This window comes from Passer domesticus, chromosome 2, assembly GCF_036417665.1.
Source record: "Passer domesticus isolate bPasDom1 chromosome 2, bPasDom1.hap1, whole genome shotgun sequence".
NCBI lineage: Eukaryota > Metazoa > Chordata > Aves > Passeriformes > Passeridae > Passer > Passer domesticus.
Genome location: NC_087475.1, coordinates 122,672,423 through 122,698,002, shown reverse-complemented (window position 1 = coordinate 122,698,002; position 25,580 = coordinate 122,672,423). Strand labels below are relative to the sequence as shown.

The 25,580-nt window shown below is 48.1% G+C and overlaps 1 protein-coding gene and 2 long non-coding RNA genes across 14 annotated transcripts in view; 2 read left to right on the top strand and 1 right to left on the bottom strand.

Moving 5' to 3' along the window:
- Positions 1 to 1,787: 1,787 nt before the first annotated feature.
- LOC135295008 (uncharacterized) lies at positions 1,788 to 24,409 on the top strand. Of its 11 annotated transcripts, XR_010357052.1 has the most exons (7): positions 1,788 to 2,446; positions 5,117 to 5,198; positions 5,706 to 5,807; positions 8,197 to 8,616; positions 10,165 to 10,322; positions 12,237 to 12,358; positions 13,386 to 15,911. It is a non-coding gene; the product is annotated as an uncharacterized LOC135295008 (long non-coding RNA). The 11 variants fall into 11 exon arrangements; XR_010357045.1 differs by lacking the exon at positions 13,386 to 15,911 and adding an exon at positions 22,755 to 24,409 and having other exon boundaries at positions 10,165 to 12,358; XR_010357046.1 differs by lacking the exon at positions 13,386 to 15,911 and adding an exon at positions 19,278 to 19,498 and having other exon boundaries at positions 10,165 to 12,358.
- Positions 4,681 to 6,996, bottom strand: LOC135295010 (uncharacterized). Its single transcript, XR_010357056.1, has 3 exons — positions 6,897 to 6,996; positions 6,600 to 6,730; positions 4,681 to 4,830 (listed from the first exon to the last, which is right to left on the bottom strand). It is a non-coding gene; the product is annotated as an uncharacterized LOC135295010 (long non-coding RNA).
- A 174-nt stretch (positions 24,410 to 24,583) lies between the features above and the next one.
- The window catches only part of IGSF3 (immunoglobulin superfamily member 3), a 91,749-nt gene continuing 90,752 nt past the window's right edge, over positions 24,584 to 25,580 (top strand). For both annotated transcript variants that reach the window (XM_064411020.1, XM_064411019.1), the window contains exon 1: positions 24,584 to 25,021. In XM_064411020.1, the coding sequence (XP_064267090.1) occupies positions 24,979 to 25,021 (43 nt within the window). In that variant the 5' untranslated portion in view covers positions 24,584 to 24,978. The remainder of the gene's footprint in view (positions 25,022 to 25,580) is intronic.

Genomic DNA, 25,580 nt, shown 5'->3' with positions numbered 1-25,580 from the left:
TGTCACATTCCCCATGTCACTGTTGCCTTCTGCAGAACAAATCTGATAACCCAATCTGTTTGTGCTGCACCCTTCTGTCTGTTGGTGGTTTTCTGTAATGTGAAGGGTGCTGATCTCCAGAGTTTGTCTGTGCAAGTGGAGGGCAAAGCAAACCCTGCAGGAGCTAAGAGGGCTGGTTAAGATTGCACAGGAATAATTTGAGTAGCACTTTTTCTGTTGGTGGGTTGTTTTTTTTTATTTTGAAGCAGAACTTCCTGCAAATCTTGTAAGGAGTCTGTGGAGTAAGGGCAATGTGGAGCCTGCAGAGTTGAGGCAATTAAATGAAAGGAGCGGTGCTGGAAGAGCACCAAATCTCCCAACAAGATTATGCAACACCAAAATTATTGATAAATTTAAAATATTGAAGTTGTCTCTTTTATACTTTCAGATTTGAGGTGTGTGACAAGAAGAGAGGCTAAGGTAGCCTTGAGGCCCTGGTTTTGGCAGCAGAGTTTTGCAAATGTCCCTCTCAGCTCACATGAAACACCAAGAAACCCTGACAAGATCTTGGAGAAGCCTGCAGCAACTGATGACAAAACCCAGGGGTGCTTTGCACTGAACCACAGGGAGGTGAGATGGTTTGTTTTGGCATCAAGGAAGGCAGAGCTGAACCTTTGGAAGGGATCACAAAGTGAGAGATACACTGAATGGGCTCTCTGCCCAAGAGGCAAGAGAGGCAAAGTCTTATCTGTATGCAAAGTGGTGCAGCCCTGGGTAAAACATCACTGGTGTAGGAGTTGAACAGATCAGATGTGTAACAATGAAGAAACAGCACTGCTAATTCTGCAAGAACAGCACTGCACAGACCCTCCTGTTCTCATGCCGTGTCTCCCAAGCCAGAGGTGAGTTCATCTCCAGAGCAGCCTTGGGCACTGCAGGGGAAACAGAGCCTGAAAAGGAGACAGAAGGCTCCCAGGGTGGGATGGGGAAAGGGAATGAGGCAGTCTCCCCTGAGCAAGAGACCAGCTTTCCTTCTTGCCTGCAGAAGCTGTAACTGTACTGACAGTCTGTGCCACGTGTTGAGTCCTCTGCAGGACCGAAATATCTTGCTTAATTGGTGGCAGCAGGTTAGGCTATCTAAGTTTTGCAAGCCTATTGATCATGCTCTAATCATCTCAAAAAAAGGAACAGGTTAAAACGAGGCCTGCCACTGATCCCTGAGGTGCCCCACCACCCACTCCTCAGTGCCCTGCCTCTCCAATTACCATCCCCTCATGCTGGCTCACTGTCGCTGTGGCAAAGCACCTGGAAAAGCCCCACTAAAATTCCTTGTGAAAGAGGGAACATGAGCACAGAGCCTGGCCTGGCAGAGCTGGGGGTGGTCTGTAATTTGGATATTGCTGCTTGTGCCTCTTGTGCAGTGGGGCCACTGCCTGCCGAGGGTCTGCTCCTCCATCACCCTGCCCTTTTGGCACTAATTCCCAGCTGTGTGCCAGGAGGGGCCTCTCTGTAGGGCCGGGTGATGCTGTGGGCCACCAAGCCCGGTCCTCAGCTGTGGGGATGCCGTGGGGAGGTTTTGGGGCCCAGTGGAGCTGGCCGGGGAGCTCCATGCACAGCGAGCCTGCTGGAGCAACCCTGGGCGTGAGGGCGCGGAGCCCCCATTCCCAATTATCGCCGCTGTTTCGGGAGGGAATGTCTGCGCTGCCAGTGTAACCCATGGCAACCATCTGTGGAACCGGCGTTCCTGCTGGCTGGGGAGGGGGACTGGGGGTGACATGGGGGCCAGGGCAGTGCGGGGGGAAGAATTGGGAAGGCAGCATGCCCTCCCTCAGGGCGCCTCTCCTGCCCCCGCCGGCGCAGGAGAGGCGGGAGGTGTCGGTGGGCCCACCGGCATCCCACGCAGCTGGATAATTTATGGGCAGCGGCAGCAGCTCACCGTCACTTTGTTTGCAATTTGCCTCTAAATATAGCCGTGCTTTAAGGGGGGAAGGCGAGCTCCTGCCGCCGTCCGCCCGCGTCTCCTCATCGCCACTGAGGAGGCCCTGCAGATGGGTCACCGGCGTGGCACCTTCTCCATCCCACATCCCACATCCCTGCCTCGCAGGAGAAGGGCAGCGATGAGACACAAACCTCTGGGGCTGGTGGTTAAACACTGGCGACAGCCTCCTGCCCGGCTGAGACTGGCAGCTTGCCTGGGTGCACTGAGCCCCACCACTTCCCACAGAATGAGCTCCCAGGGGAGGGTTTCTCTCCGTGCTTTCTTTGCCTTTCAGCAAAAAGTGCGGTAATTGCATTAGTCCTGACAGAGGGATGGCACCAAGACTGGAGTAAAAGATTGCCTGCGGATATCACCTCGGCTAATTCCCGTGCTAAACCCAAATCTGCTCTTGTTTATCTGCAGACAAGGGGACAGGCTGTGGTGACAGCACCCCAGTGGTGACACCTCCCAGCCTGCGACTGGGGCCAGGTAAGGAGGCATTCCGTGGCCTGGCATTCCTCATCCATACTCGTGCAGGTGAATGCAAGGGTCTCCTTTCCAGGCTGCAAACCACTGTTCTGACCAGGGTGACACATCAGGAGCTGAACCCAGCTCTGAGGCTGATGGGAAAGGAGAGGTGCTTGAAGTGCTGACGAGGCATTATAATAAGTACCGAGCAGAAATAAGAACCTACTTATGTTTTAAACATAGCATTAATTAATAAAGAAAAGGGTACATTGTAGATACTAAAAGCCCTCAGATACTGAGGAGAAAAAAATCTCTTTTGCCCATAATTTAGAAACTGCCAGAGCATAGTTTCCTAGACCTAGATGACAGCATGGTTACATCTGGGAAGGGGATCCCTCTGCAGACACACTTGCTCTGCCCCACAGAAGAAGGGCTCTCAGAAAAGAGAGTGAGGATAAAAGGAAAAGGTCATTTTCAGACCGCACCACTCCATCACATCAGCATTAATTCCTGTTGGCCCGTTACTTTGGATGTAACCGAATGCAGTGAAAAATGACTCTGTCCCAGTCTGGCAGTACACTTCAGCAAACCTATCTAATAGGTTTATTATAGTTTATTGAGCAAGTGTTAGCCCAGAGTAGATCAGAGCAACCGCCGAAATGCTAAATGGTCTCAGGAATGATGGCATTCCAGGAAGAATTATTGTGGCAGGATGGGTAACTCAGTGTCTAGGGCCCCATGCTACCTCCATCACTGTCAGAAGAAATAATGGCCAAATTTCCTTCTGAGCCTCATGGCCCATTGGACTAATCTGCAGGGGCCAGCCTGTCCAGCACTTACAGTACTTTCAGCTCCACCAGCCTGTAGGATCCTTTACAGTCCCCTTCTGTGAACAGATTATTCTCAGCATGAGAATCCATGATCCTGCCTCTCCTGCTACACAGTGGATGGAAATTCCCTTCTCATGGTGAAGCAGCGAGTGTTACTGGGCCACAACCCCTGTGGGGAAAATGTGAAACTTGTGTCCCAGCTCTTGGTAATGACACAATTAACTCTGGCTGGGAAAGACTTGAAAAACACTTTACTCTTTCTGAAAAAATAATCTCTAAGCCTTGTAAAAAAAAATGGTCTTGAAAATCTTCTTTATAGAGAGACCATATTTTATTACCAGACAGAGTTAGCAGCAAGGTTAGTTTACTACACCAACATAAAAGTTAAATGTCCAATTACTGTCTCTGGAAACAATGCTAGGGAGAGAGAGGAAAGGCTCCACCAGCATCTGCCTGCAACCTTAACACCATCCTGCCCACCAGATCCAGATTTCTTTCATTCAATGTCCAAACCAAGGGTTTATTCTAGGAACACTCTCCCTGCAGAGGGAAGCTGCAAGAAGCCACCCCTCCTTTCCTTACAGTCCATTATTTATGTCCCTATCTTTTCAGGAGAGTTGTAGAGTGAAAATAGAGTGCTGAATGGCATCCTGGGGATTTTACAGCAGCTTTTGACATTTCAGTGCAGGTCTCCAAAATCCCCTTATTTTATGCTAATACAGGGTCTCCAGAGAGGGCTGTGGCTTCAGCCACCCAGCATTTGTGAGACTCCTAATGCAGTGCTTGCAAGCTTATCTGAAAACAGAGAGCTCTGCTGAGAAGAGGGACTCTGTAATCCTTATTCTCCAGCCTCTGCTTCCATCTCTTCTCAGTCAGTTGATAAACTTTCATTGCACCAGTCTCCCAGTTACTGAGTATATGAGTTCTTCAGCATCCCACAGCAGTTTCTCTTTTGGATGCTCTGTTTCTCAGCAGAATGACTTGCAACATGCTCTCTTAAGTGATTTCATAACCACCTGCAGAAAAATCCTGTACTTTTTTCCTGATTACAACCCCCACCTCCCCATAACTAATGCACTATTTCTGACACCCACAACCTGAATTACCCTAGTGCACTCCCACAGAGACTGCATCAGATGTATTAATGATGCCTCCAACTGATTCAGCCCCTGGCACAGAACCATCTTCCCCACTGTCAGATTATAAGGAACAGAGGTTTCCCTCACATTGGCCCAGCTGTCAGCATCAGCCTGGTCTGAATTTTAAGCTCGCAGCCCCTTTCTGGTGTGCATGTGCTACCCAGGAGTACCTGCCTTGAGAAGTTTCCACTTGAAATACACCAGGATCAGGTATGGTTGTACACTAGACGGAGTGCAGAGGGTGGCAGTATCATGTACATATTCATATAGATATAAAAATCCCAGATAATGAATTGACAGGACAAACTCAGCTGAGCTTTGTGCTTAATGGTGTTTCCAAGGAGTACTGCTTCTGCTGCTTGCAGAACTGGGGGTGCCAATGGTGCGTGTAATTGAGGTCTCTACTTGGTGTGCCTCAGTGAGTTATTCCAGGGTGCTGAAGGAGAAGGAAGAAGGCCAGAAGAAATCAAACGTGACCACACTTTTTCCACATATGACCATAATTGTTAATGGTACTTGAGTGATAGCACAGGGCCTGATGGCTTCTGGTGCTGCTCTGTATTAACAACCAAAGAGGAACTTTGAGGCAACTTATCCTCAAGCCTTGTCTTGTTATCCCTCATGTCAGAAGCTAAGGGTATCCTTCCCTTCATCCCCCCCCCTTTTTTTTTTCCTTTGACTAAGCAGAGAATTTGCCTTTTTCCGCCCTGTTTTAATTACAGGAGCTGTGTGACCCTTCCTGGAGCAGCTGCCAGAGACTGTACCAGTGCAAGATCACCAGGCCAGCAGACTCACAGAAAATATGTAAGTAGGTTACAGGGCGGGTGGGGGAGGCTATTAGACACAGCAGGATCCACTTAACAGAGCACCTGCTAGGGGAACAGGCAGACACAGCAATACCTGCATGGCTCTCCTCTTCCCAACAAAGCCTGGCAAGGCTCAGGCAGGACTGTGGGAAGCTGGGGGTGTGGGAGGTTGGCAGGGAAGGAGTTGAGGGTGTTTGGATGCTCTGGGCTGGGTGGCTGGAGGTCTGACACAGCTGACATCTCTCTGCTGCTGGTGAAGAGCTTTTGCTGCAGGTGAGCAGGGAGCAGCTTGCCCTGATCCCATTCCTTCTGTGGGCACAGGGGGGTTGTGTCCTGTCCCCAGGGCAGGGGACAGCAGCAGTGAGGGCAGAGCCAACACCCTGCCTTTAGACCTGGGCTCCTTTGTAAAGGCTTTTGGGGAGCTCAGGCAGACTTCTTCTTTCCTCACAAAATGTGTTTAAATTCAAAGTTTTTAAGGGTGGTGTTTTGACATTTCCCTAAATAGCTTAAGGGCTGCCTTATCTTTTGGAGAGAGGTTCCTCTGGCCACCTGGAGAGCATCTCTGGCATTTGACTAGCTGGGAAATGTTTTCCTTCTCCTGACCAAGGTAAAACTGCTCTTAGTTACGTGCAGCATGAGGAATTTTTTTTCCTTCAAATCTTGTATTTATATAATCTGTCTGCTGACAGATATAGCCAAATCAAACATCTAAATAGGATTAATGCAGGCAGCTTATTACTGGCTCTTGAGGAAGGCCAGGAATTATGGTTATCAACCATAACAGTGAAGTTGGGGTGTCTGACCTCAACAACTTATATGTGAAAAATACTGTACAAATATCTTCTGAACTGGTGAAAAGTAATTTCATATTCACTGAATAACAGAGAAGAGTGCAAACTAAAATAGCTAGATCTGAATATCAGAGTATATTTTGGTTTTTTTTCTTGGTGACAGGAGGATGAACATAATTGTAAGTGAAATAAGTTTTGAGCCATATTTAACCCTCTCAACACCCCATCAAGACCAAACATAACTGTGTCAATCTTTCCAAACACAAAAAATTGCCTGACCACAGCAAACTACAGGGTCTGTTTAGTTTTGGGTCCACTCTGCTATTGCAAGGGAAACACTCAGTGATGTTTCCTGCCTTTGGATGAGATTTAGCTGCAAAACCTGTGGAAAAGCTGCCTAGATGCCTCCTGGTTGACAGGGAGCCAGGTGGGGTGAGGTGTCCAGGACATTCCACATCAGGCTTATGGCTGGATGTGATGGCCCTGCACAGTTCTGGGCTGGGGAACGTAGTGCACAAGGGCATGGTAAGGAATGTACATTTTTTCCACTCCAGATGGCTCACTCAAATTAATCCTGCAGTCATTCAGACTGGAAGTACAGTTCTTACCTCCTGATGGTTACCAGCAGCCTGTTTGAACAGAGTTGATGACTCCCAGTGGTGTTCTTGATGGGCAATGTCTCCATCTTTTAAAATCATCCTTACAGACAGGTGATTAGTTCCCTTATTGGCATTTTCACCTGCAGGAATGAGAACTGAATGGGCTGAATGATCATTTTGCACAGTAATTTATGCATGTAGTCCAATATAGCTCATACTGAGGATCTATTCCTCTTTTATAATTGGGACAAATTCCATCTCTAGAAGCTCTTCTTCCAAGAGAGGATGAAATATCTAAGCCATCACCTGTCTAACACCATTCAGCTGGTATTTATTTCTGACACGTTCATGTCAGTAGAAGGCTTTCCAAGCTCACAGAGATATTGGGAGGTTTCATTTATACAATGCTGTGAGATTGCCTGATCAAAGGCATACAAGTGGAAATCATTACTGTTATTTTCAGACACGTCTTTAATCACAGCCTCTCCCTATTCATCGCAATCATTGCAATTGTAAATCAGAAGTGAGTTCCCTCACCACCTGGCCACTTGGTTCTCTTTTAATTTCTGCCTGTTGCCTGTACAGTTAAATTCCTCCTGCATCCTCCTCCACCTCTCTGTGACACAAACATGTGCACTAAAATTTGCTACGACAGCTCCACTTTTATGTGGATTTGTTCCTGCAAAGAGAGGTGATATTGAACTTTCTGAATCTCTCCCACTAGGAAATGGGGATAATGCTTGGAGATGTCAATGCAGGGACCATACACCAGTGCCTGGCAACCTTGCTGAAGTGCCTGAATTATATTCCTATCAACAGAAAGTAGGAAATTAGTTACAGTGATTTAAAGATGGGAATAGAGGAACTTGACCTTCTTACTACAAAAAGGAATAAGCTTGTTAACACCCTGTTTTCTTGATGATGTATATAATTTTTGTATGATCGTGCACTGAGCCCCAGTGCTGGGGTAGCTTCTGGCCAGGAGAACTAAACTTACTCCATTCTGTTGTTTCTATGGGATTTGTGCACCTGATATTGTGGTAGAGCTGGTCTGTGGTCCCTCCCAAAACCAAGGGGCCCCTCACTTCAAGAAAGGCATTGAAGTGTTGGAGCAAGTCCAGAGAAAAGCAATGGAGCTGGGGGAGTGTCTGGAGCACAGTTCTGGGGAGAGATCTGGGGGTGTTCAGCCTGGAGAGGAGGAGGCTCAGGAGAGACATTTTCACTCTCTACTGCCTGAAAGAAGGATGTAGCTGGGTGGGGTTTGGCCTCTTTTCCCAGGCAGCAAGTGACAGGAGAAGAGGACATGGCCTTAAGCTGTACCAGAGGAGGTTCAGGTTGGACATCAGGAAGAATTTATTAATGGCAAGAGTGGTTAACCATTGGAATGGGCTGCCTGGGAAGATGGGAAAGTTACCATCCCTAGAAGTGTACAAAAAACGACTGGATGTGGCACTTAGGGCTGTGGTGTAGCTGAGTTTAGGTGCCTTAGGTGGTGATTGGTCAAAGGTTGGACTTTATGATCTTGGAGGTCTTTCCCAACATTAATGATTCTGTTATTCAATGCACAGCCATTTATTTTCTTTTCTCCTATCTGTACTATCATTAGAGATCTTGGGAAGTGTGGCGGGTGAGGATGGGGAATCTGCAGAAAGGCCTGTGTGAAAGTGCCCATGAGAATAATGTGACAACTGTGCTGGAGATCCACTAGGGCCAAAGAAGACCCTCTACTGCACTCCTGAGGTTTCTTTCGGAAGCTGGATTTTTATTTCCAAAATGTTACAAGCACACAGAGTGGGGTGGCTTTGCCCAGCAGCTCAGGCCAATCCAGGTTGACAATGGCAATCTGGTTTGGTTTTGAGCCTGGCTTTGATTTGGATCACTGGAAACCATAAGAGTGCCAAGAATATATTGATGTTGCTGACTGCCTCAGATGACAGCAAATCTCATACATCCTGCTGACTGCCTCAGATGACAGCAAATCTCATACATCCTGACCAGGGAAGTGCCTCCCTTCCAGCAGCTGCAGGTACTGACTGTTTCCATGTGTTTGTCTCATTTGGCTGAAGTCCTCTGTGCCTCTTTTATAAAGGCTAAGGTGTTTCCCAGCTCCCACAAGCAGAGATCAATGTCTCAGGAGGACAGGCATGGGAGTTAGAACCTTCCCATTTGAAATCACAAATTCTAGTCTGGGCCTAGGTCATCTGAAAGTTGTCATCACTTAGAATTTCAGTCTACTTGTATTTGCCCTGCATGATTAAATATTCATGCTGGGATATTGTGCCATGCACGATGAGAATATTCAATGTAACCTCACTGGAAAAACTATTCTGCAGATGTAGTCAATGTCCTGCTGCTTTCTGAAATGAATTCTACATTTGTCCATTCTCTAGCTTTTCTCTGATGAATGTCAGACTAGTCCCAAATGTCCACATGATCATCCCATTCTGAGAGACTGACTTTTTTACACACAAACACAAACGCCCTCCTTTTCTTGCCTGATCAGGCAAAGGGGGTAACATGCTAAATATCCTTCTCATTCCCAGAGGTGGGTGATCCATCTGAGAATGAAGAGACTGCTGGGGAGCAAACCCTTTGCTCAGGATCACAGCAGAACAGCTTCTAATGCAACTAGCTGATGGCTAATTTGCTTGGGGCTGGCAGCCTGGTGCTTTCAACTGCCTGAACTTCACTTAAAAAAAATTATAGTGATTAAGTAAACACAGCTATAATGGAAATCTTTACTCTGCATATTACAAACCAAAATGGCCATGAAGGGAGCAATTATGAAATCTCAGGACTGTGGTGAGGGGAGGAATCGTTTGAGCTGTGCTGTTGTTTGTTTTTGTTCATCATTTATTTCCCTTGGGAAACTTGGCTCTGAAGCAGTCTCTGCTGCATTGAGAGATTCCTTACATTTTTGTTAACCCAAATTCCCATCCAGTCTTAAGCAAGATGGGAGGAAATATAAGGGGGTTTTACATGAAATCACAAGACATGATGAAGTACCTTGGGGAAGGATTCCTAGATCCAGCTTCCAATTCCTATCCTAAGCTCCCAGCACACCAATTGCCCTCTCTCTTTTTCTGTTAGTCATCACAGTGACATGACTGATTTTACAAAGACTTAAGGGAGTGGTGAAGATAAAGCAGGAGTGGCAGTGTTAGAGCTGTGCTAGTGGGAAATGCAGTGATGATTCAGATGTGGTGGTCTCCTAGCCTTTCTGGAGATCTATGATTGGTCCTACTGGGTCTTTGTACTTGCCTGATTCAGGAAAATTATAGTGTAAAGCTGCACCAGGCTTTCAGCTTCAGCTGAGTTTTGCTGATATTTGTTCAAGACCAGAGAGAAATTAGCTGGTGAGCTAGTCAGCTGTTAGTAGAAAATTGACTGAGAAATAGAGAACACAGCAGAGAAATAGTTGGCAAATGATGGGATGAGTGGTAATTCCTAGGTAGCAAAAAGATTGATGCAATCCAAAAGCTCAACATACTTCCAAAATGTATATAATAAAAGAAGTTTAAGAGCTGCTTCAAGGGCAGAAACCAACTTGGAGACCTTTTCATTCACTCAACAGGCTTTAACAAAGAGAGAGAGTCCAGCATTTCCATTTGAGCCCTACTTAAAGCTGCAGATGTATCAGCACAGGGGCTCAGTGTGGTGTACAAATATGACAGCTAAGCAAAGCCACAGGCTAATGGTCCAAGATCTCCATATGAGGGCAAACATTCCCAGGTAAGGACTGAGTGTGTCTGAGGAATGGAGAGCAACCTCCCAGGCTTGAAAGAAGAAAGCAGAAATGTCAGACAATTCCCATCACATGGCTGTGTGTTAGCTCAGGAAGAACACTGCCCAGGTAACCATGCAGACTTTCCCCTGGCATCGTGGTGAGCACATCCCAGAGAGGCGGTGTGTGAAATAAGAGAACAAACTTTCTCCTTCCCAGGCAAAATGCACTCACTTCAGGTACAAGGCTTCAGAGCTGAGCTAGCTGGTTGCCAAGGCAGTCTGGAGCAGCACCAATGTGGGTGGTGTCTAGGGAGTAAGGGACTGAGTTTGGTGGGAGAGGGACTGAGGGATAAAAGAAAGGACTTAATTTTTAGGGATGGGAGTAAATATGGCAGGATGTTGACAGCAGGCTTCGGCTCTTGCCTCAGCAAACCAAGCAAAGAAAGGTAACCACAGCAAGCACACACTAAAGGAATTGTTACTATTACTCCCATTCCGGGGCAATAATAAAGCACATACCTGCAGGTTGGTCTGAAACCACCTCCCCTGCTCACCCTCACTTCTTCTGGAAGCCAATTAAGTCCTTCCCGAAGAGATGCTACATGAAACAGAGGTTTTCTGAGATTGGTAATGGCTGTCACCCCAGCAATAATCATAATGAATCACACTTGGGCTCCTGTTGAGCTCATATTTTCAAAGAGATGCTGGTTCTCGATCCATTCATTAATATTAATTAGCATGAAGTCACGTTTCATTTCCCACTTGTGTGCCCAACCTGCAGCATCCTTGTGTGTCCTGTGCTAACGAACCAGATGCCATTTACGGCTGGCACAAAAATAATTAGCTAATAGTTGAAGAATACGTATCTCAAGTTATTTAAATATTTATGCCAGACTTTTTACATTTTGGCTCCCAGCCCTCATCTGGGGGTTGCAATGCAATTTAGGGAGAATATGAGAAAGTTTTCACAGTTGTCTGCAGAAAGCTTTAATTATACATTCTCCATATGGATGCAAATGTTTGATGTTATACAGATGTTGGCACCAAGCTGACCTCCAGGTACCAGAGTAGAAATAGCAAACTTCAGCAAGCAGATCAAAATCAGACTCCCTTGTTGGGACTGGATGCTGCATAATGCAACAGTCACTCTTTCACCTTCTGATCCACCCTCTTTTGCTCAGAGACCTCTTCTGACAAACACTTCCAGCCAAACCTTGCTCCTGGGGGCCTCTGGAGGAGGCTGGGATCACAGAGATGTTATCAGTGAGAGCAAGGACATCCAGAACTCAGAGGAGCTGGGATTCCTGGTGTTTTGAGAAACTGAGGAGCATATCCCCCCTTCTGACTCACAGTGTCATGCAGGGATGTTTGTGTGTGTAATTCCTGCTGTGCCTCCCACTGAGGGAGCAGAGAAGGAGGCTGGCAGACAGGGATGACACAGGGTTGTTAGCTGGATTTCTCCTTGAGGATATGCATAGAACATCTACTCTGTTTACTACTTAATATGTGAATGACGTTGATGTATGAGGTCCCACTGAAGGCTGATTTTTGCTTAACTCACCTACCTCTCCTGTGTTCTGACCTTCCAATCTTAGCAGTGTAGAGATAATTTGCTTTTGTATAGTCAGAAGCTCAGAAACCCCGAATTATCTGTAATGTCTTGAGCACATAATTATATTGAGCTTATCGCTGTGATTCCTCGGCACTTTCACCTTACTGTGCCCTCAGAGAGGCACGGGCCCTGAACCAGCTCTGGTGGAGATCCAGTTCTGCTGAAGCTTTCATTTTTTGGAGCAGGTTTGGGCAGGGAAATGGTGGGAGGTGGGAAGGGAAAATTTGTTAATGCATATGTTAGATGTGATACCAGGAGAAAAAGCTCTTGTGATCAGTTCTCACATGAGTATCACGCCCTCTGATCAGGTAAGACGAGATGGCTGCTGTGTGAGCTGCATCTGGGTCCTGGGAAGGAGCAGTGACCCACACCTTTCCTGTTGCACCTGCAACCCTGCTGCTCCTGCCTCTGAGACTGCCCATTTTCACAAGTAAGCAGAAATGGGCTTACTCACTAGGTGGATGAAAGGACTTCTAAGGAATCTGTGGGTGCTCTAGCAGGTAGTGTTGCACTTCACTGAACAGAGCCCTTCCCTTTGAATCAGTCTCTGCTTTGGCGATTCAGCTTTTACAGGCAGCTCCCTTTTTTTTTTCTTTTGGCTAAGTTATGAAAACCGTGAAGGATTTCTCAAGGTTCCAGTTAAATTGCAGTTTTTGCCATTCCAATCCACTGTTCCATCTCTGCAGGCAAGAACAACTGCATTTTCCCTGCCACTCCTTCTGTGCTGTGAAATAGCTGTCAAGCTCTACCCCAGAGTTAGCTGCATTGTTGCGGGGGAAGAAATGTTTTTTTTCTGTCCATGCACGAAAGTGAATAGATAAATCTCTTTAGATGAAGAGGCAGTTATTTTGTCTCAAAGAGTGGGAAGTGAATGGAGGAAACAGTGAGAAGACTACAGCACGCTACAGCTCAAGAATCAGTTCAAGATATTTATTCCTTGCAGAGGCAAAGGAGAGCAGTCCCACAATTTTTCCTCTCTTAGGTCAGGAACACAGGAGTGACACCACAGTAACTCACTTCTTCCCTCTTGAGGGATGGCTGTAAAGGCAGTGGTTTTAACTTATTGTATTTAATAAGGAGCTGAGAGACAATAAAGCAACAAAATGAAACTTCTGCCCACCACGTAGCAAGAAGGGGAAAGAGGTTAGACAAAAGTCCAAATGCCAAGTCTGAAAAGTGGAAAGCAGGGGTGTACTGGTTACAAATCACTTACTCCACAGAGCTGGCCCTGTACACGATGGATGCACTCTCCTTTTGGTTGCCTACAGCTAACATCACTCCTATCAACATTTTCTACCATGGCAGAAGATCTGTGCTCTTTGCATTGCAATGCAGAACTGCAGGCACTAGGAAGGAAGAAACCAAAGTAGTCTTGGCTGAGGAGTGAGAAAGGCCTGCAGGGTTCAGTTCTTAAGGACTGGTTTGTGTACTTTAATATGTCCATCACTGATTTGTAGCGCCTTGCTGGGAAGGATGCTTGTGCTGCAGCACCCACCAGGGCACCAAGGCAATGCACAGGAGAGGCTCCTCAGGGAGGCCTTGAGAGCTGGTCTCTGGTTGAGGAGGTAATCAGAGACACCTGGGAATGCTGTAAGGCAGCTGCTTCTTTTTTTCATTGCTCTATAAACTTCTGTAAGGTGCAATATAGGCATTAGCCACACTGCCCACGGCATGAGAGGCCATGTTCTCATTTTCAGAGGCTGACTGGAGGTCTGTGCCTGTTTCTGCTATCAGTGATCTGCACTCCAGGGCAGAATAGCTGATCTGCACCCCCAGGATGCTAAGGAAGAGCTAGGAGGAGGATTTCAGTTGGGTATGTGCTTTCCCTCCTCTTCAGGGGAGTGCCTCCTCTGCTCTTGGTTGAGTTTGAAAGAAGAAAGCATGGAGGGCCAAAAAAAGGGAGTTGGCCAAGCAGTTCTGTAGGAGAAGTTCCTAAGGAAAGGAAAAATCCTCTCTCATTCTGGTGAGAATAACACACGGTGCTCTAGTTACTGGGGGCACGGGTGAAGGGAGCTAGTGAGGATGCCAGAAAAAGAGTGCAGCAGGCGTCATTGCATGGTGGTGATCTACTTTTAAGTGATACCAGAAAAACCTATTAAATATATAACCTCAGCGCCCAGAAAAATGTGTTAAGAGGTTTATTTGTGTAGGAAAAGCTTCATCTTATAAATATAGATAAGGGCTTCTTTTTTTTCCCTCTTCTTCTTTTGGATTTCCTATACAGAAAACATATTTGGACTGTAATTTCCCTTCTGGGAAGCTCTACCTAGTTATGCTGCTTTCTGTCTGGCAGGACTGTAAGGTCCATGCAAATGGGAGAGCTCAGTGTGGAGAGTTCTTCCTAACATGTATCCCACTGCATCCCATTCCAAGCCCCATCCTACAGAGCTGTATGCATGTGCTGCTCTGCAAGAGGGCTGGTAGTTTCACCAAGCAGATGTAGGACTGCTGTGTGCTGAGGGTGACGGATGGCTGCTGTTCTTTTCAGGATGTATCTGCTGCAGGGCTGCCCCTGACTCCCCTGAAAGAGAGGGAAAGATCCATAAAATATGAAGAGACAGATCCCACTCTTAGTTTCTCCTTCTCTCTCTCAGCATAGGCCCTGCAGAGGACATCAGGTGGAAATACTGGTGTGAAGATTAAGTAAACCTGCTATCCTCCAGGTTGCCACTTCCTTCCTCAAGAGTTCTCTTTCCTCTTTGAGAGGAAACAGGACCTCTCTGAGGTGCCCAGCCTCATCTACCAACAAAAGTCCAGCCACTGTCTTTATGCTGAACACAAATCAACCTGTGTCTCACCTTTAAATCCATGTCCTCCAGTCCAAACCAAAATTTAATTCTGTTTCTGTGTTGTTTCTTTATGGAGGGGTTCCCAAAAGCTCAAGCTCAGCAATGCTATTGTTCTTGTCCACAATCCCCACTGCTTGTGGGGGATTGTGGTCTCCCCACATGGCCTGCACTCAGGGCTACCAGGCAACTGGTCCTTCCACCCTGGCTGCCTTGCTGTCTTCCCCATCCCTACAACCTTGTCCTGTCTTGCTGATGTGCAGTCTTGTCTCATCCAGACACCTGACATCTCACAATGGCCCATGCCCTCTCCTCTGTCCTTAATAGGAGAGTTCTGAAAACCCCCTCAAAATGATGCTGGTCTGGGTCATTCTCCTCATGCTTGATTTTTTTGGCTTCCTCTCATTTTCCTTGACTTCCCATGCCTTCCCAGCTCTTCAGATGTTCCTGGGTTTCCCTGTTCTAAGTCACCTGGGAGGCATGGAGGGCTGTGCCAGCCTTCCCTCTGCAGTTGTCCAGACAAGCATTGTTGGGCTGTACCTGTATAACCCCTTGCCAGGGAGGAGCCTTCTGAGGACATCCACAATCATCTGCTGTCATCCCTTTTCACATCTCCTCTAAGTTCCTGAAATGTGTGTCTACAAACAAGTAAACTAAATAACTGCCAGTGTAGACACTCTTGGGGCTTAATCACGATGACTAACATTGCCTTATGGCTCCTTCATGCTCTTCTATCCACAACCATCTGCTGTTGCTTTGCTTACCAATCCATAACTCTGAATCAGGGCATTTCCTCTTCCCTTTTCCACCCCACCCCAATCTGCCTCTTTCTCCTAGGGCCTATGACAGCTTCCAAAATCACCCCATTATCACAGGCAGGGCAGCTCACGTCCTGTTGGTACAAGGAAGCTTCCTTTTATGAACATTAAGGACCATCCCTCCATGTGAGTTGTGAAACAACGAGATGACACCATGCTTGCATTATAATGCCATTGTATTTGGCATTATATTGGCCGAGGTGAAAGTGGAACTGGCTTATAACCTGATTGCAAAACTCTTGCCTTGCTCCTTCTCAGGCGCTGTCACTGGTCTGTGGCACACTTCCAAAAATCCCATTTCTGGTGGAGTGCTTTGGATATTTTTTCTGGTTAGTTCTCTGGTGGGTTGGGAGGGTTTTGTGTAGGGTTTATTTTGTTTTGGGGTGTTTTTTTTTTTGTCTTGGCAGTATGAAGATATCAAATCTGGTCTTTCATGGCTTTGTCCAGACCTCTGAGGTGAGTCCTGTCTCTGCATCCATGCATCCCAGATCAGGTGCTAGTGCAGGTGCTTTGGTGTGATCTTCTTCCCCTTCTGGCAGGGGTGCTTGCCAGAAAATTCATGAGACACCGCAGAGAGCATTACTTTTTGCTCCTGGGGTGGAAACCAAGGCAAAGAGGGGTGCAGTATCCAGCTGATTATCATAAAGCAAGCCAGGAGGAAAGGCAAGGTTGGAGTACAAGGCTTGGGCTGAGTGCTGCCACTTCTGCCATCCCCTTGGGATGGGGGCTGGTGCTGGTGGGCAGGCAGCAGGTGACCCTCTTTCCTCAGCTCCAACTGCCCACTGTGGCATTAGCTCTGCCTGGCATGTGTGCCTGCAGAGGAATTCAAACAGCACTTGAAAGAAAACAAAGCCGAGCAAACGGCTCTTCTTGAAAAGCAGCCGGTGAACTCCACTGGCTGGAGCCAGAAGCCCTTTTAGGGCAAGTGCCCTTCCCCTTCTCCCTCAGGGAAGAAGGATCTGCTACAACAGAGACTCCTCTGGGTGGGAGGGTAGCAAAGGAATCTGGCGAACATTTTACTGGAGTAACGATTCAGATTTTCAGTTTACAGCAGCCCTGCTGTAAATCACATTTCCAGGTGGGTGGGATGATCCGGGCAGCCCCAGCACTGCAGAAAACCTGTCCGTGCTGGCTGGCCAGGGCCATTTGGCCCACAGCAAGTCAGAGTCACATCCCTTGGGTTCTTGTGAGGGGGCCGTGACTGGGTCCTGCCTCAGGGGAACCCATGACCTCAGTTCTCTCCTGCTGTGCCCCCTGATCTGTCTTTTGCATCAAGGTAAAGTGGGAGTAAGATAATATCCCTAGGATTTGGTAACCATCTGTGTCGGGGCCAGCTTTAGTCACAGCAGTTGCTTTCAGGCAGGAAATTGCTGAGGACAGCAAATCATCCTGACAATAACCATCCTGCAAACCTGTTGCCTCTTCCCCCAGCTTTGCCCTGCGCCTGCTTCATCTCCATCTATGCAGCCGATGCAGGAGCAGAGTGCAGAGAGGGCAGCAGCAGCAGAGGGCTTCCCTGGACTCCCTCCTCCCCCAGCAGGGCCTCCGTGAAGAAGTGACAGGGTGCAGAGAGGGGGATCACACCAAAGAAGCTTCCAGACTCAGGAAGTTATTTTTTGCTCGCTCTTGAGAAGCAAATATCCCATGACCTGTGTGATGGAAAAGCTCCTCTCAGCACGTGTCAAACAGCATTGAGAAGTGAAGAGTCGGCACAAAACTGTGTTGGCAGTTGACATTTCATGAGCACATTGCCATGAGGCTCAGCTGAGAGAGCTGAGGAAACCCTGGAGCAGGATGGCCCCTTCGCCTCCCCCACCATGGAGCCTCTAGGGGTGCAAGATTTTATCATGTGGGCAAGGCACAAAGCTGTGAACCAAGGTCACCCCTGCTCCACACTGCAACTGGTGCCTTGTCCCCAACGTGGCTTCTTGTTTGCACAGAATTTAAGGAGGTGGCACTGAAGTGTAGGGGGTAAAAGGTATTTCTGGTCCTCTGGGGAGGATTTTTGACTACATTTTGTTGTGGAAATGTAAGTGTGCTTTTCCATCCACAGCCTGCCCTGCTTTAACTTTGCAAGGGTGACACCAGGATGCCTGGATAAGCTCTTGCCACAGCTCACTGCAAGGAGAAGGGGCAGTGCTTACACTGCCAGTGCACTAATTTAAATTACCTGGCTGCAGCACTAATGCACAAAACCTGTTGCCTCCTTTGGGAGACTCTGGGAGCTGAGAAGTTTGAGGCAATGAGTCATTTGCAGTGTAGTAGAAATGCCATTCATTGCCTGCCTGCATTGCAAGATATCTGGCTGCCTGTGCTGTGTGCTTTCAGCTCAGGTTGGAAGGGAAATAGCAAAGCCTGCTGTGTTTGGGAATGGCAGCCTCTTGGAGTGGGAGATGAAATGCTAAGGGAGGAAAAGAAGAAGGTGGTGCAGGGATAAACAGGAGACCAAGTCTCATAATGTAACATTCAGGAACCTCAGTAGAAAGTGAGACTCCTGGGCTTTCATTCCTGCTGTCATGAATATTTCAAGGTTTCTATAATGATTCTTGAATGTAAAATGCAAAAGAGTTGTGGGAGTAAGGGCATGGTGTCCTGGACTTCTCCCTCTTAGATGAATCCCAGACCATTTCTTTATTACATAAAGGTGACCAACACCCACAGCAAAATGCAAGCAGAATTGCTATCTTCCAGTATCAGCTGCTACCTTGCTGTCAGGCCAATACTGAGAGAGGTATGAATTTGCTGTAGTCACAGAAATGAAGGTGTGGAGTCTGAAACCTAATGATAACATATTTCTTCCAGAGTAACAATGAAAGTGCTTATCATAGCTAACTGGATGAAAGAAATGTTTTAAGATAAATGACAGCAGCTGAGAGACTGCTTTTTTTTCTCTTTTTTTTTTTTTTCTGTACAGTTGCCCAGAACTGTTTAGAAAGAATTCAGACACACCCAAAGAGTGTGTTAGATTGGGCCAAGAAATTTAGATTTTCTTTCCTAAAAATTATTCTATGGAAAAATGGGAAGTGCAACCAGGACCTGAAAATCTTGTGAGATGAGAGGCTGAAAGTGTACTTGGCAAAGGTGATTTCTTCTTTCAGTTTTTACTGCTGAAACACCCATTGTTTTGCTGGTTGGTTGCCAATGAAGAAATTGACAATGGAAATGTCCATTTGCCCCTTTTTCTACGTCACTTTTCTTCCCAGGATGGATAGAAAACAAAGATAAACCCCTGCTCCATCAATGATCTTGAGGTTTGGAGTCAACCTTTTACTCGCATGCCTTATTCTGGCACTCACTCTAAGCGTGGGAAGGTCTGAATTAACTGGCAAAGCAGCACAAAACTGGGAGCTGAGCTTGATTTCGGTGGGTAGGATTAGAAAGCAGAAAAGCAGTGTGTTCATTGCTGCCTACAGAAGCTTGGAAGGTCCCAGCAGCAGCTGCAGGTCTGGCTGCCACGAAGCAGAGCTTACAGCAGCTTGCCAAGGAGTACCTGGGGCCTTGTCTCTGTCATCTGTGCCTAATGAGCCCAGTCTTCTTGGCCCTGAAGGGCTCTGCCCCTGTAATTTGTGCATGCCCACGTCAGGACCAAGACATTTTAGCAGTGCAGCACAGAGGAACAGCCTTATGGGCTGCTTTCTGCCTGTTCTCAGAGGATGCAACAGCTGAATGCCACAGAACACAGCATCTGAGAGTTCAATCAGGAACAAGCAAAGCTTTGCCTCACTGTTGCTTTTTGCTCTCGCAGAGTGCTCACCAAGCTGCACTAATGCTCCAGCTGTGTCTGCAGGGGACATGTGGGAGGACTCCTGCAGCTGTCCAGCAGGGGATGGAAACCAGAGCTGACCATCAGCCCAGCTGGGCAGCACCAGCCCTCTCCCCTGCACTGCCTTGGCTCAGCCTGGGGGGGATCCAGCAGCCAGCAGGAGTGCTGGAGAACTGCAGGTCTGCTGTCAGGTAGCCACCTTGCCTCTGGCCTTCTTCATCTTCAGGAAACATCTTTCACTCTGCACATACTCCAAAGCTTGAAGCTGCTGTGTGTTTCTCAGAGAGATGTTTCCCTAATGTTATTTCCCAAGGTGGTAGTATAATGTTTTTCCTTGCAGATAGATCATAACCTCAGGCTGAGTGCAACATCAGACATGGGTACATTTATGAAAAAAATTGGCATGCTCCTCTGTCAAGCAACAGTTAAAAGAAAATCTGCAAAGGGATTAGCTGCCATACACTCTGGGGCTTGCTGACAGATGTCCTGAAAATCTGGAAATGTGTCGATCTATCTTTACACAGGGTTTTTGGTTGTTTTTTTTTTCTCATTCTGTCTCCTTCTCCCTCTCCTCCTCCATCTTCCCAGGGCACACAAATGGGAATTCCATTCAAATCTACAGGGCTTCCTGGGAACTGCCTTGATGCCATCCATGGATTGGCATATGGGTCCTAGGGTGCAATCTGGGCTGAGTTAAACCCAAAACCTCAGTCTCATTAGATGCCAGCTTCCCTGCAATGGCAGCAGTGCGGCTTTGTGCCAGGGCAGTTAGGGTTTTCTTTCTGTTCCAACTGCAACCTCTCAGCTCATTTTAAAGGAGCTTAAATGTTGGCCATTAAATATAAACATCTCCTTTTTCCTCTGGGTGAAACTGATGTTCAAAACTTCACAGTGTAAATAAGGTCTGGAGAAAATGTTTTAGGCAATGATTCTGTCAAAATTAATGGCTCTGGCCGTTCCTCCCCATTTCAGACCAGAGCTCTAGGTGCACCTTCTCCCTTTCACAATGTGACAAAGGAGGTTTGATCCAATTGTGATGTTGGATCACAATTGGATCAAAGCTCCTTTGCCAAGCACATCTCCAGACTTGAGTTCTGAGTTCTGTGGATTGTGTTGTATGATCTTGGACAAATCACATTGGATGATTTTTTAAGTGCTTTCTGTTTCTGGATGGTTTGACTCTGATTGCTCAATCTGAAATGCTCAGGTGGTCTCTGAGAGGAAGGGAATGTGGATACAGCCCCCTGTCTTTGAGCCACGCAGTATTTTCTGTTCTCCAGCTCTCAGGGAGAGAGTCACTCCTGCAACTGCAGTTAAATCTCCCCCTCCTCTTCTCCCCCCACGATCTCTTTCCCTCCCCTACAGGAAGGAAATAATTTCTCCTGACTTATGGAGGAGTCAGGAGTCTCCTGCTTTGCTGAAAACAAGACAGAGGTCTGCCTTGCTCTGTTGAGTCCAGTCCCTCTTTTTGCTATAGTTTATTGCCATTAGCACTCAGGTTACTGCCTGCTCTAAAATCTAAGCATTGCAAATCTGTTCTGTACCTTGTTCCCTCTCCTACCTGCTAATCAGGAGCAGGGTAAATCCTCACTGGGTCCAAACTTGAGGGTGTACAGCATTTTGTCCTGAAAAAGGACCAGCATTCCTGTTTCATTACGTACATAAGTTGCATTTTTGCCAAACCTCTTTTCTCTGAGGGCCAGACAAGAGTTTAACTTCACTGCTCATCTGCGGGCCACGGGCAGCCTGTGCTCATCGGGCAAGCAGCATGTTCAGAGTCTGGATGTTGATGTCACCCTGCTTCCCTCGGGCGAAGGACGCAGCTCTTGTCACAGCTGTTGTACTACAGCAGCCTCTGGCAATCCCGAGTTTGGGATGCATCTACCCTGATGGCTCTCGGCCACACAGCAGCCGCCCAGCCTCGCCTCCCACTCAGGATCCCGCTGGTTGTGCTTCTGCTAGAAAAGGCAGGAGCATCCCAGCTTTACAGAGATTAGGCAACTGAGAGGCGTTTTAAAAGATTTTATTCCATTATCAGTTTTGTTGAAGGGTGAGACATAAGAAATGAAAAACTCAACAATATTCTATCAGAAGCCAAATTATTTCCTAGTTACAATACCTTATAAATGTTTTTCAGCCTATTAGCTTTTGCCACTCAATGCTGCTAATACTCCTAACACCAAACACCTATATTTTTAGCCCACTTGGTCTTGCTACAATGCATCTTTCACAGTTCTAATTCTCTAAAATATTTGGTCTTTTTGCAAGGCCATCGTTTGAACTTGTTTCTAGTTCAATCTCTCTCTCAACAATGTCATCTCTATTCCATGGCCCTTTTAAGCCAGCACAACTTATCTCAGAGTTTGCATACAAATGTACAAGACTGCGTGAGCTTTCAGTCAGGTTTTGAGAATCCTTTACAAATCCATTTCTCACACATGGGAAGTGCCTGTGACTTGGTGTGAGCAGCCCAGCAAACGGCACCACGTGGGATCATTTCCCCATTGCCCAGTCTCAGCCCTGCCTGCCAAGGCAAGCCGTGGGGAAGCAAGTCCCAGCACACTGCTGGCAGTGATCGAGCACTGAGAAAGATGCTGGAGTGGGTTGTGACCTAATGAGTGTATCATCAGCATGGCTTGAGTCACGCCTGTCTGCCTCCAGCTCTCACGGCTGCCCCGCTGCCAAAGAGCAACCGCGTGGCCTGACCAAAGCGATCCTGCTGCTGCTGAATGACTCAGTTGTGCTGGGAGAACAAGGCAGCCCAGATCTGTCTTCCTGGAAAGCTGCTTCACGGTAGCCTTGTGCTTGAAAGGGTTTTGTCTTTGAGGCGACTGTGGTGCTCGTTCCCATTCAGCCGCGTGAGTAAACCACATGGACAGACAGACGTCCACAGGGAGCCAGAGCCCCACCATGTGAGCCTGAAACGCCAGAGCCAAGCCCTAGGGAGGGCTGCCTGCCTCCCTGGGCTACAGAAAGCTGTCCTGCCCGAGCCTCAGTTTCTCTGCTGATGCAGAAGTGAGGCCAATGTTTTCCCCAAAAGGGCAGGAGGTGTTAGTGAAGTCCTCTGAAGAGGGGCTCTCTCGTGAACACCAAGCTATTTTTATTATTGGGGTCAGGGAGGAGAGCACGTGCAAAGGTGACGAAGCTCTTGAAACACAGGTTCCCATTAATAGTCTTCAGCACACACAGTTCTTATTATAATCTAATTTGACTGGAATTGGATTAATCTTATAATGCTATAATGTCATTTTCATGGTCTTTTTATATTTTTATTGTTACTATGCATTAATGCAATAGTCTGCAAGAGCTCTGAGAAGAGGATGTGAGTTTAGTGAATCTCTGATAACATTTTTGCAGGGCATTTTTATGCTCCTTTTAGGCTTGTATGCCATAAAGTCACATAGTGCCTGGAAAATAGCAAGAATTCACATAAAATCATCTTGAATTATCTTCCAACAGGCTCCACTGGCAAAAGCAATGTATTCAGAGCCAAGACACCAGGCTTGTCCCTGACCTGTCCCTGGAAATCACCTGAATCATGTCAGTGTTTTCATCTCTGTCTCTTCATCTGAAGATGGAAATAATGTGTCCACATAGGAATGTCATGAATCTGAGGTCTATATCCCTTGCCATCTACAAAACTATCTTGTGTATCACAAAGCTTTAATACTTCCTTTTTTATTGAGTTTATCCTGCCTGTGCCCTGTATTTCTTAATTTGCCTTTTTTTTGCTATTATTTCTCTAGTTACATATCTTTTGAAGAAAAGATAAATTATCTTTATCCTGCATGAGTAAATGATCTTTATCCTGCCCCAATTTAAAGATGTTGGACGTTTATTTCAAAGTAGTTCCACAGTTCTTGCTCCAATACTCACGGACTTGTCCATGAGCACTTATAATAGGACAAATGTGACAAATATTGGGTAAGCTGAGCAATATTACAGTGGATGACATTTCACTCCTCAAATCACCTAAGAGAAAAGCCAAATAGACTGGTATTTTCTATGAACTCTTATCAACACTTCTGTTCCTTTTCCAAGTCTCACTTGAAGGCAGTCTCGATGCAATTAAAGCTTAAGGGCCAAAGCGTGAGCTTCATTTTCAGAGCAAGTACAACACTAACCCCTTCTCTCCCAGATCTCTATTCTGTTCTTTGGTTCCTCTGCTCAGAGAGCGTGGCAAAGCTTCAAATTAAACCTCCCACTCTGAAAATAGCACGCTTAACATTATTAGCCTGCAGAAACAGAATTTGCTGGGTCACTAGGAGCTGGCTACCAACGCATCTGCCACGACAGCCACGTTGGGAAGCAAGTCCATATGGCAATCCAGACAGCTTCTGACTTCTGCTGGGTACAGCTTCTAAGGACTTGGCATCTTTTATTAGACAGTTTGGGTTTGTGCTGCTTTCTGCCTTTCTGTGGCATAAAAGGGTTGGGTTCCTGCATTTGCATCACCAACACTTCAGTGGGGACACTCTGTACGTAGGCAGAAGGGTCTCCTGTAGAGGATCCTTGCAGGATGGGAGCACTAGGAGGGTACCTCATTCTGCTATTGCTGCCACTTCTGGCCTCCTTCTTATTTTTGTAAGCAAACAAGCAGCTAGGAGTTTCACTTGGAAGGAAATTTGAACGTCTGCACCCTTGAGAAGGGCTTTCTCATCCTCGTTTTATTTACAAACAACCTCACCCCCAGCGCCTAGCGTTGCCATATTTATGCATTTCAGTGTTTCCTGGATGTACTTTCAAAGCGCTTCTGCCATTGACACACTGTGGTGGTGATTGACTGGGCAGCACCCCAAGCGCAGCAGTGGGCTCACATCTGGAAACCTGGCGTTAATGCCAGCCCTGGATTCGGCTCTCGGCGACAGCGCATCGCAGCGGGACGGTCACGAGTTGATCCAAACTTGGAAAGCCCGGCCGTTATTTCTGGTTTGCATGGAAACAAAAGGGTGCATTTATACCATGTCCCAAGACGCCGGCTTTCCGAGGAGCGCCCGAGGACTCTCTTTTTTTTTTCTTTTTTTTTTTAATTTCTTGGTTTTCCTCCTTAAAACAAAGGAACGCGTTTTATCCCTGCAGCCCCTTCACGACCCCTACCCCGCGGCACAACCTCCCCGCAGCCACCTCGCTCCGCAGCGCCGCTCGCCGGGGCAGCGGCGGCCCGGGCCGGGCCGGGGGAGCGGGCGGGCCGGGGCGGGCCGGGGGCGGGGTCTGCCGGCGGAGGAAGCGCCGGGCACCGGCGGCGGCGGCGGCGGCAGCGCTGAACGGGCGGGTGGGCGGGCAGGTGAGGGCGGCGGGCCGGGGCGAGCTGGCGGCCGCGGCGCCCCGCTTATTTTTGTAACTTTCCGGGGTGGGGTCTTTTTGTTGTCGCTCGTGCCTCCCCCCGCCTCCTCTCCCCCGTGCTCTTTTTTTTTTTTCTTTTTTTTTCCGCCCCTCGGAGGAGACGTTCTTTGCTCGCTCTCCTCCTGCCTCTCCCGCGGGAGCCGTCGGCGCGGAGGGGAGGCGCGGCGGCCGCCCCGCTGCGGGGGCGATGCCCCCGCCTGCCTTGGCGCCTCCCCGTGCCGGCCCCGCCGCCTTCCCTTTGTGCCGCCGGGCCCGGCGCGACGCCTGCCCCGGGAGCCGGCGCCCCGCGGCGCCCCGCGGCGGGAGGTAAGGGCGGCCGCCGCCCCGCGCCCCGGCAGCCATGCGGACCCTGCGGCCGCTGCTCGCCTCCCTGCTGCTCCTCGGTAAGTGCCCGTGGCCGGCGGACAGGGGCGGGACGGGACAGCGCGGGGGTGCCCCGGTGGGGCGGGACGGGACGGGACCCCCGGTGGGCGCAGTCCCTCGCCAGGCGTGCCGGAGGATCGCCCCTTGTCAGTGGCAAGCGCCCGTCCCCAGGAGTTGTCACTGCCCGCGCTGCTCCTGCGGTCGGAGGGAGGAGTGGCGGAAAAAAAGAAAAGCCCTGTAAATATGTGTATGTGTATATATGTGTGTAAAATAAATCAGGGTTTCATCTCCAGCCGCAGTAGCCCGGTGGCCGTTCCTCGGCGTGCCCCGGGTTCCGGCCGGGGCGCGGGAGCGGTGGGAGCAGAGGGGACGGGCAGCTCCGGCTCCGGGCGAGCTCCGGCTGCAACTTGGGAAGGCGATCCAGGGGCTGCTGCTGGGGTCGGGGGTGTCTCGGAGGGGAACCGTAAGGGTAGGGAGTTACACGGCTCTGTGCTGAGCTTGCACAATGAAAGCGGAGAAAATGCCCGGGGTAAGGTAGGCTGCAGAAACAAAGTGCTCTGCGTGGCTCTGGAAGAGCGC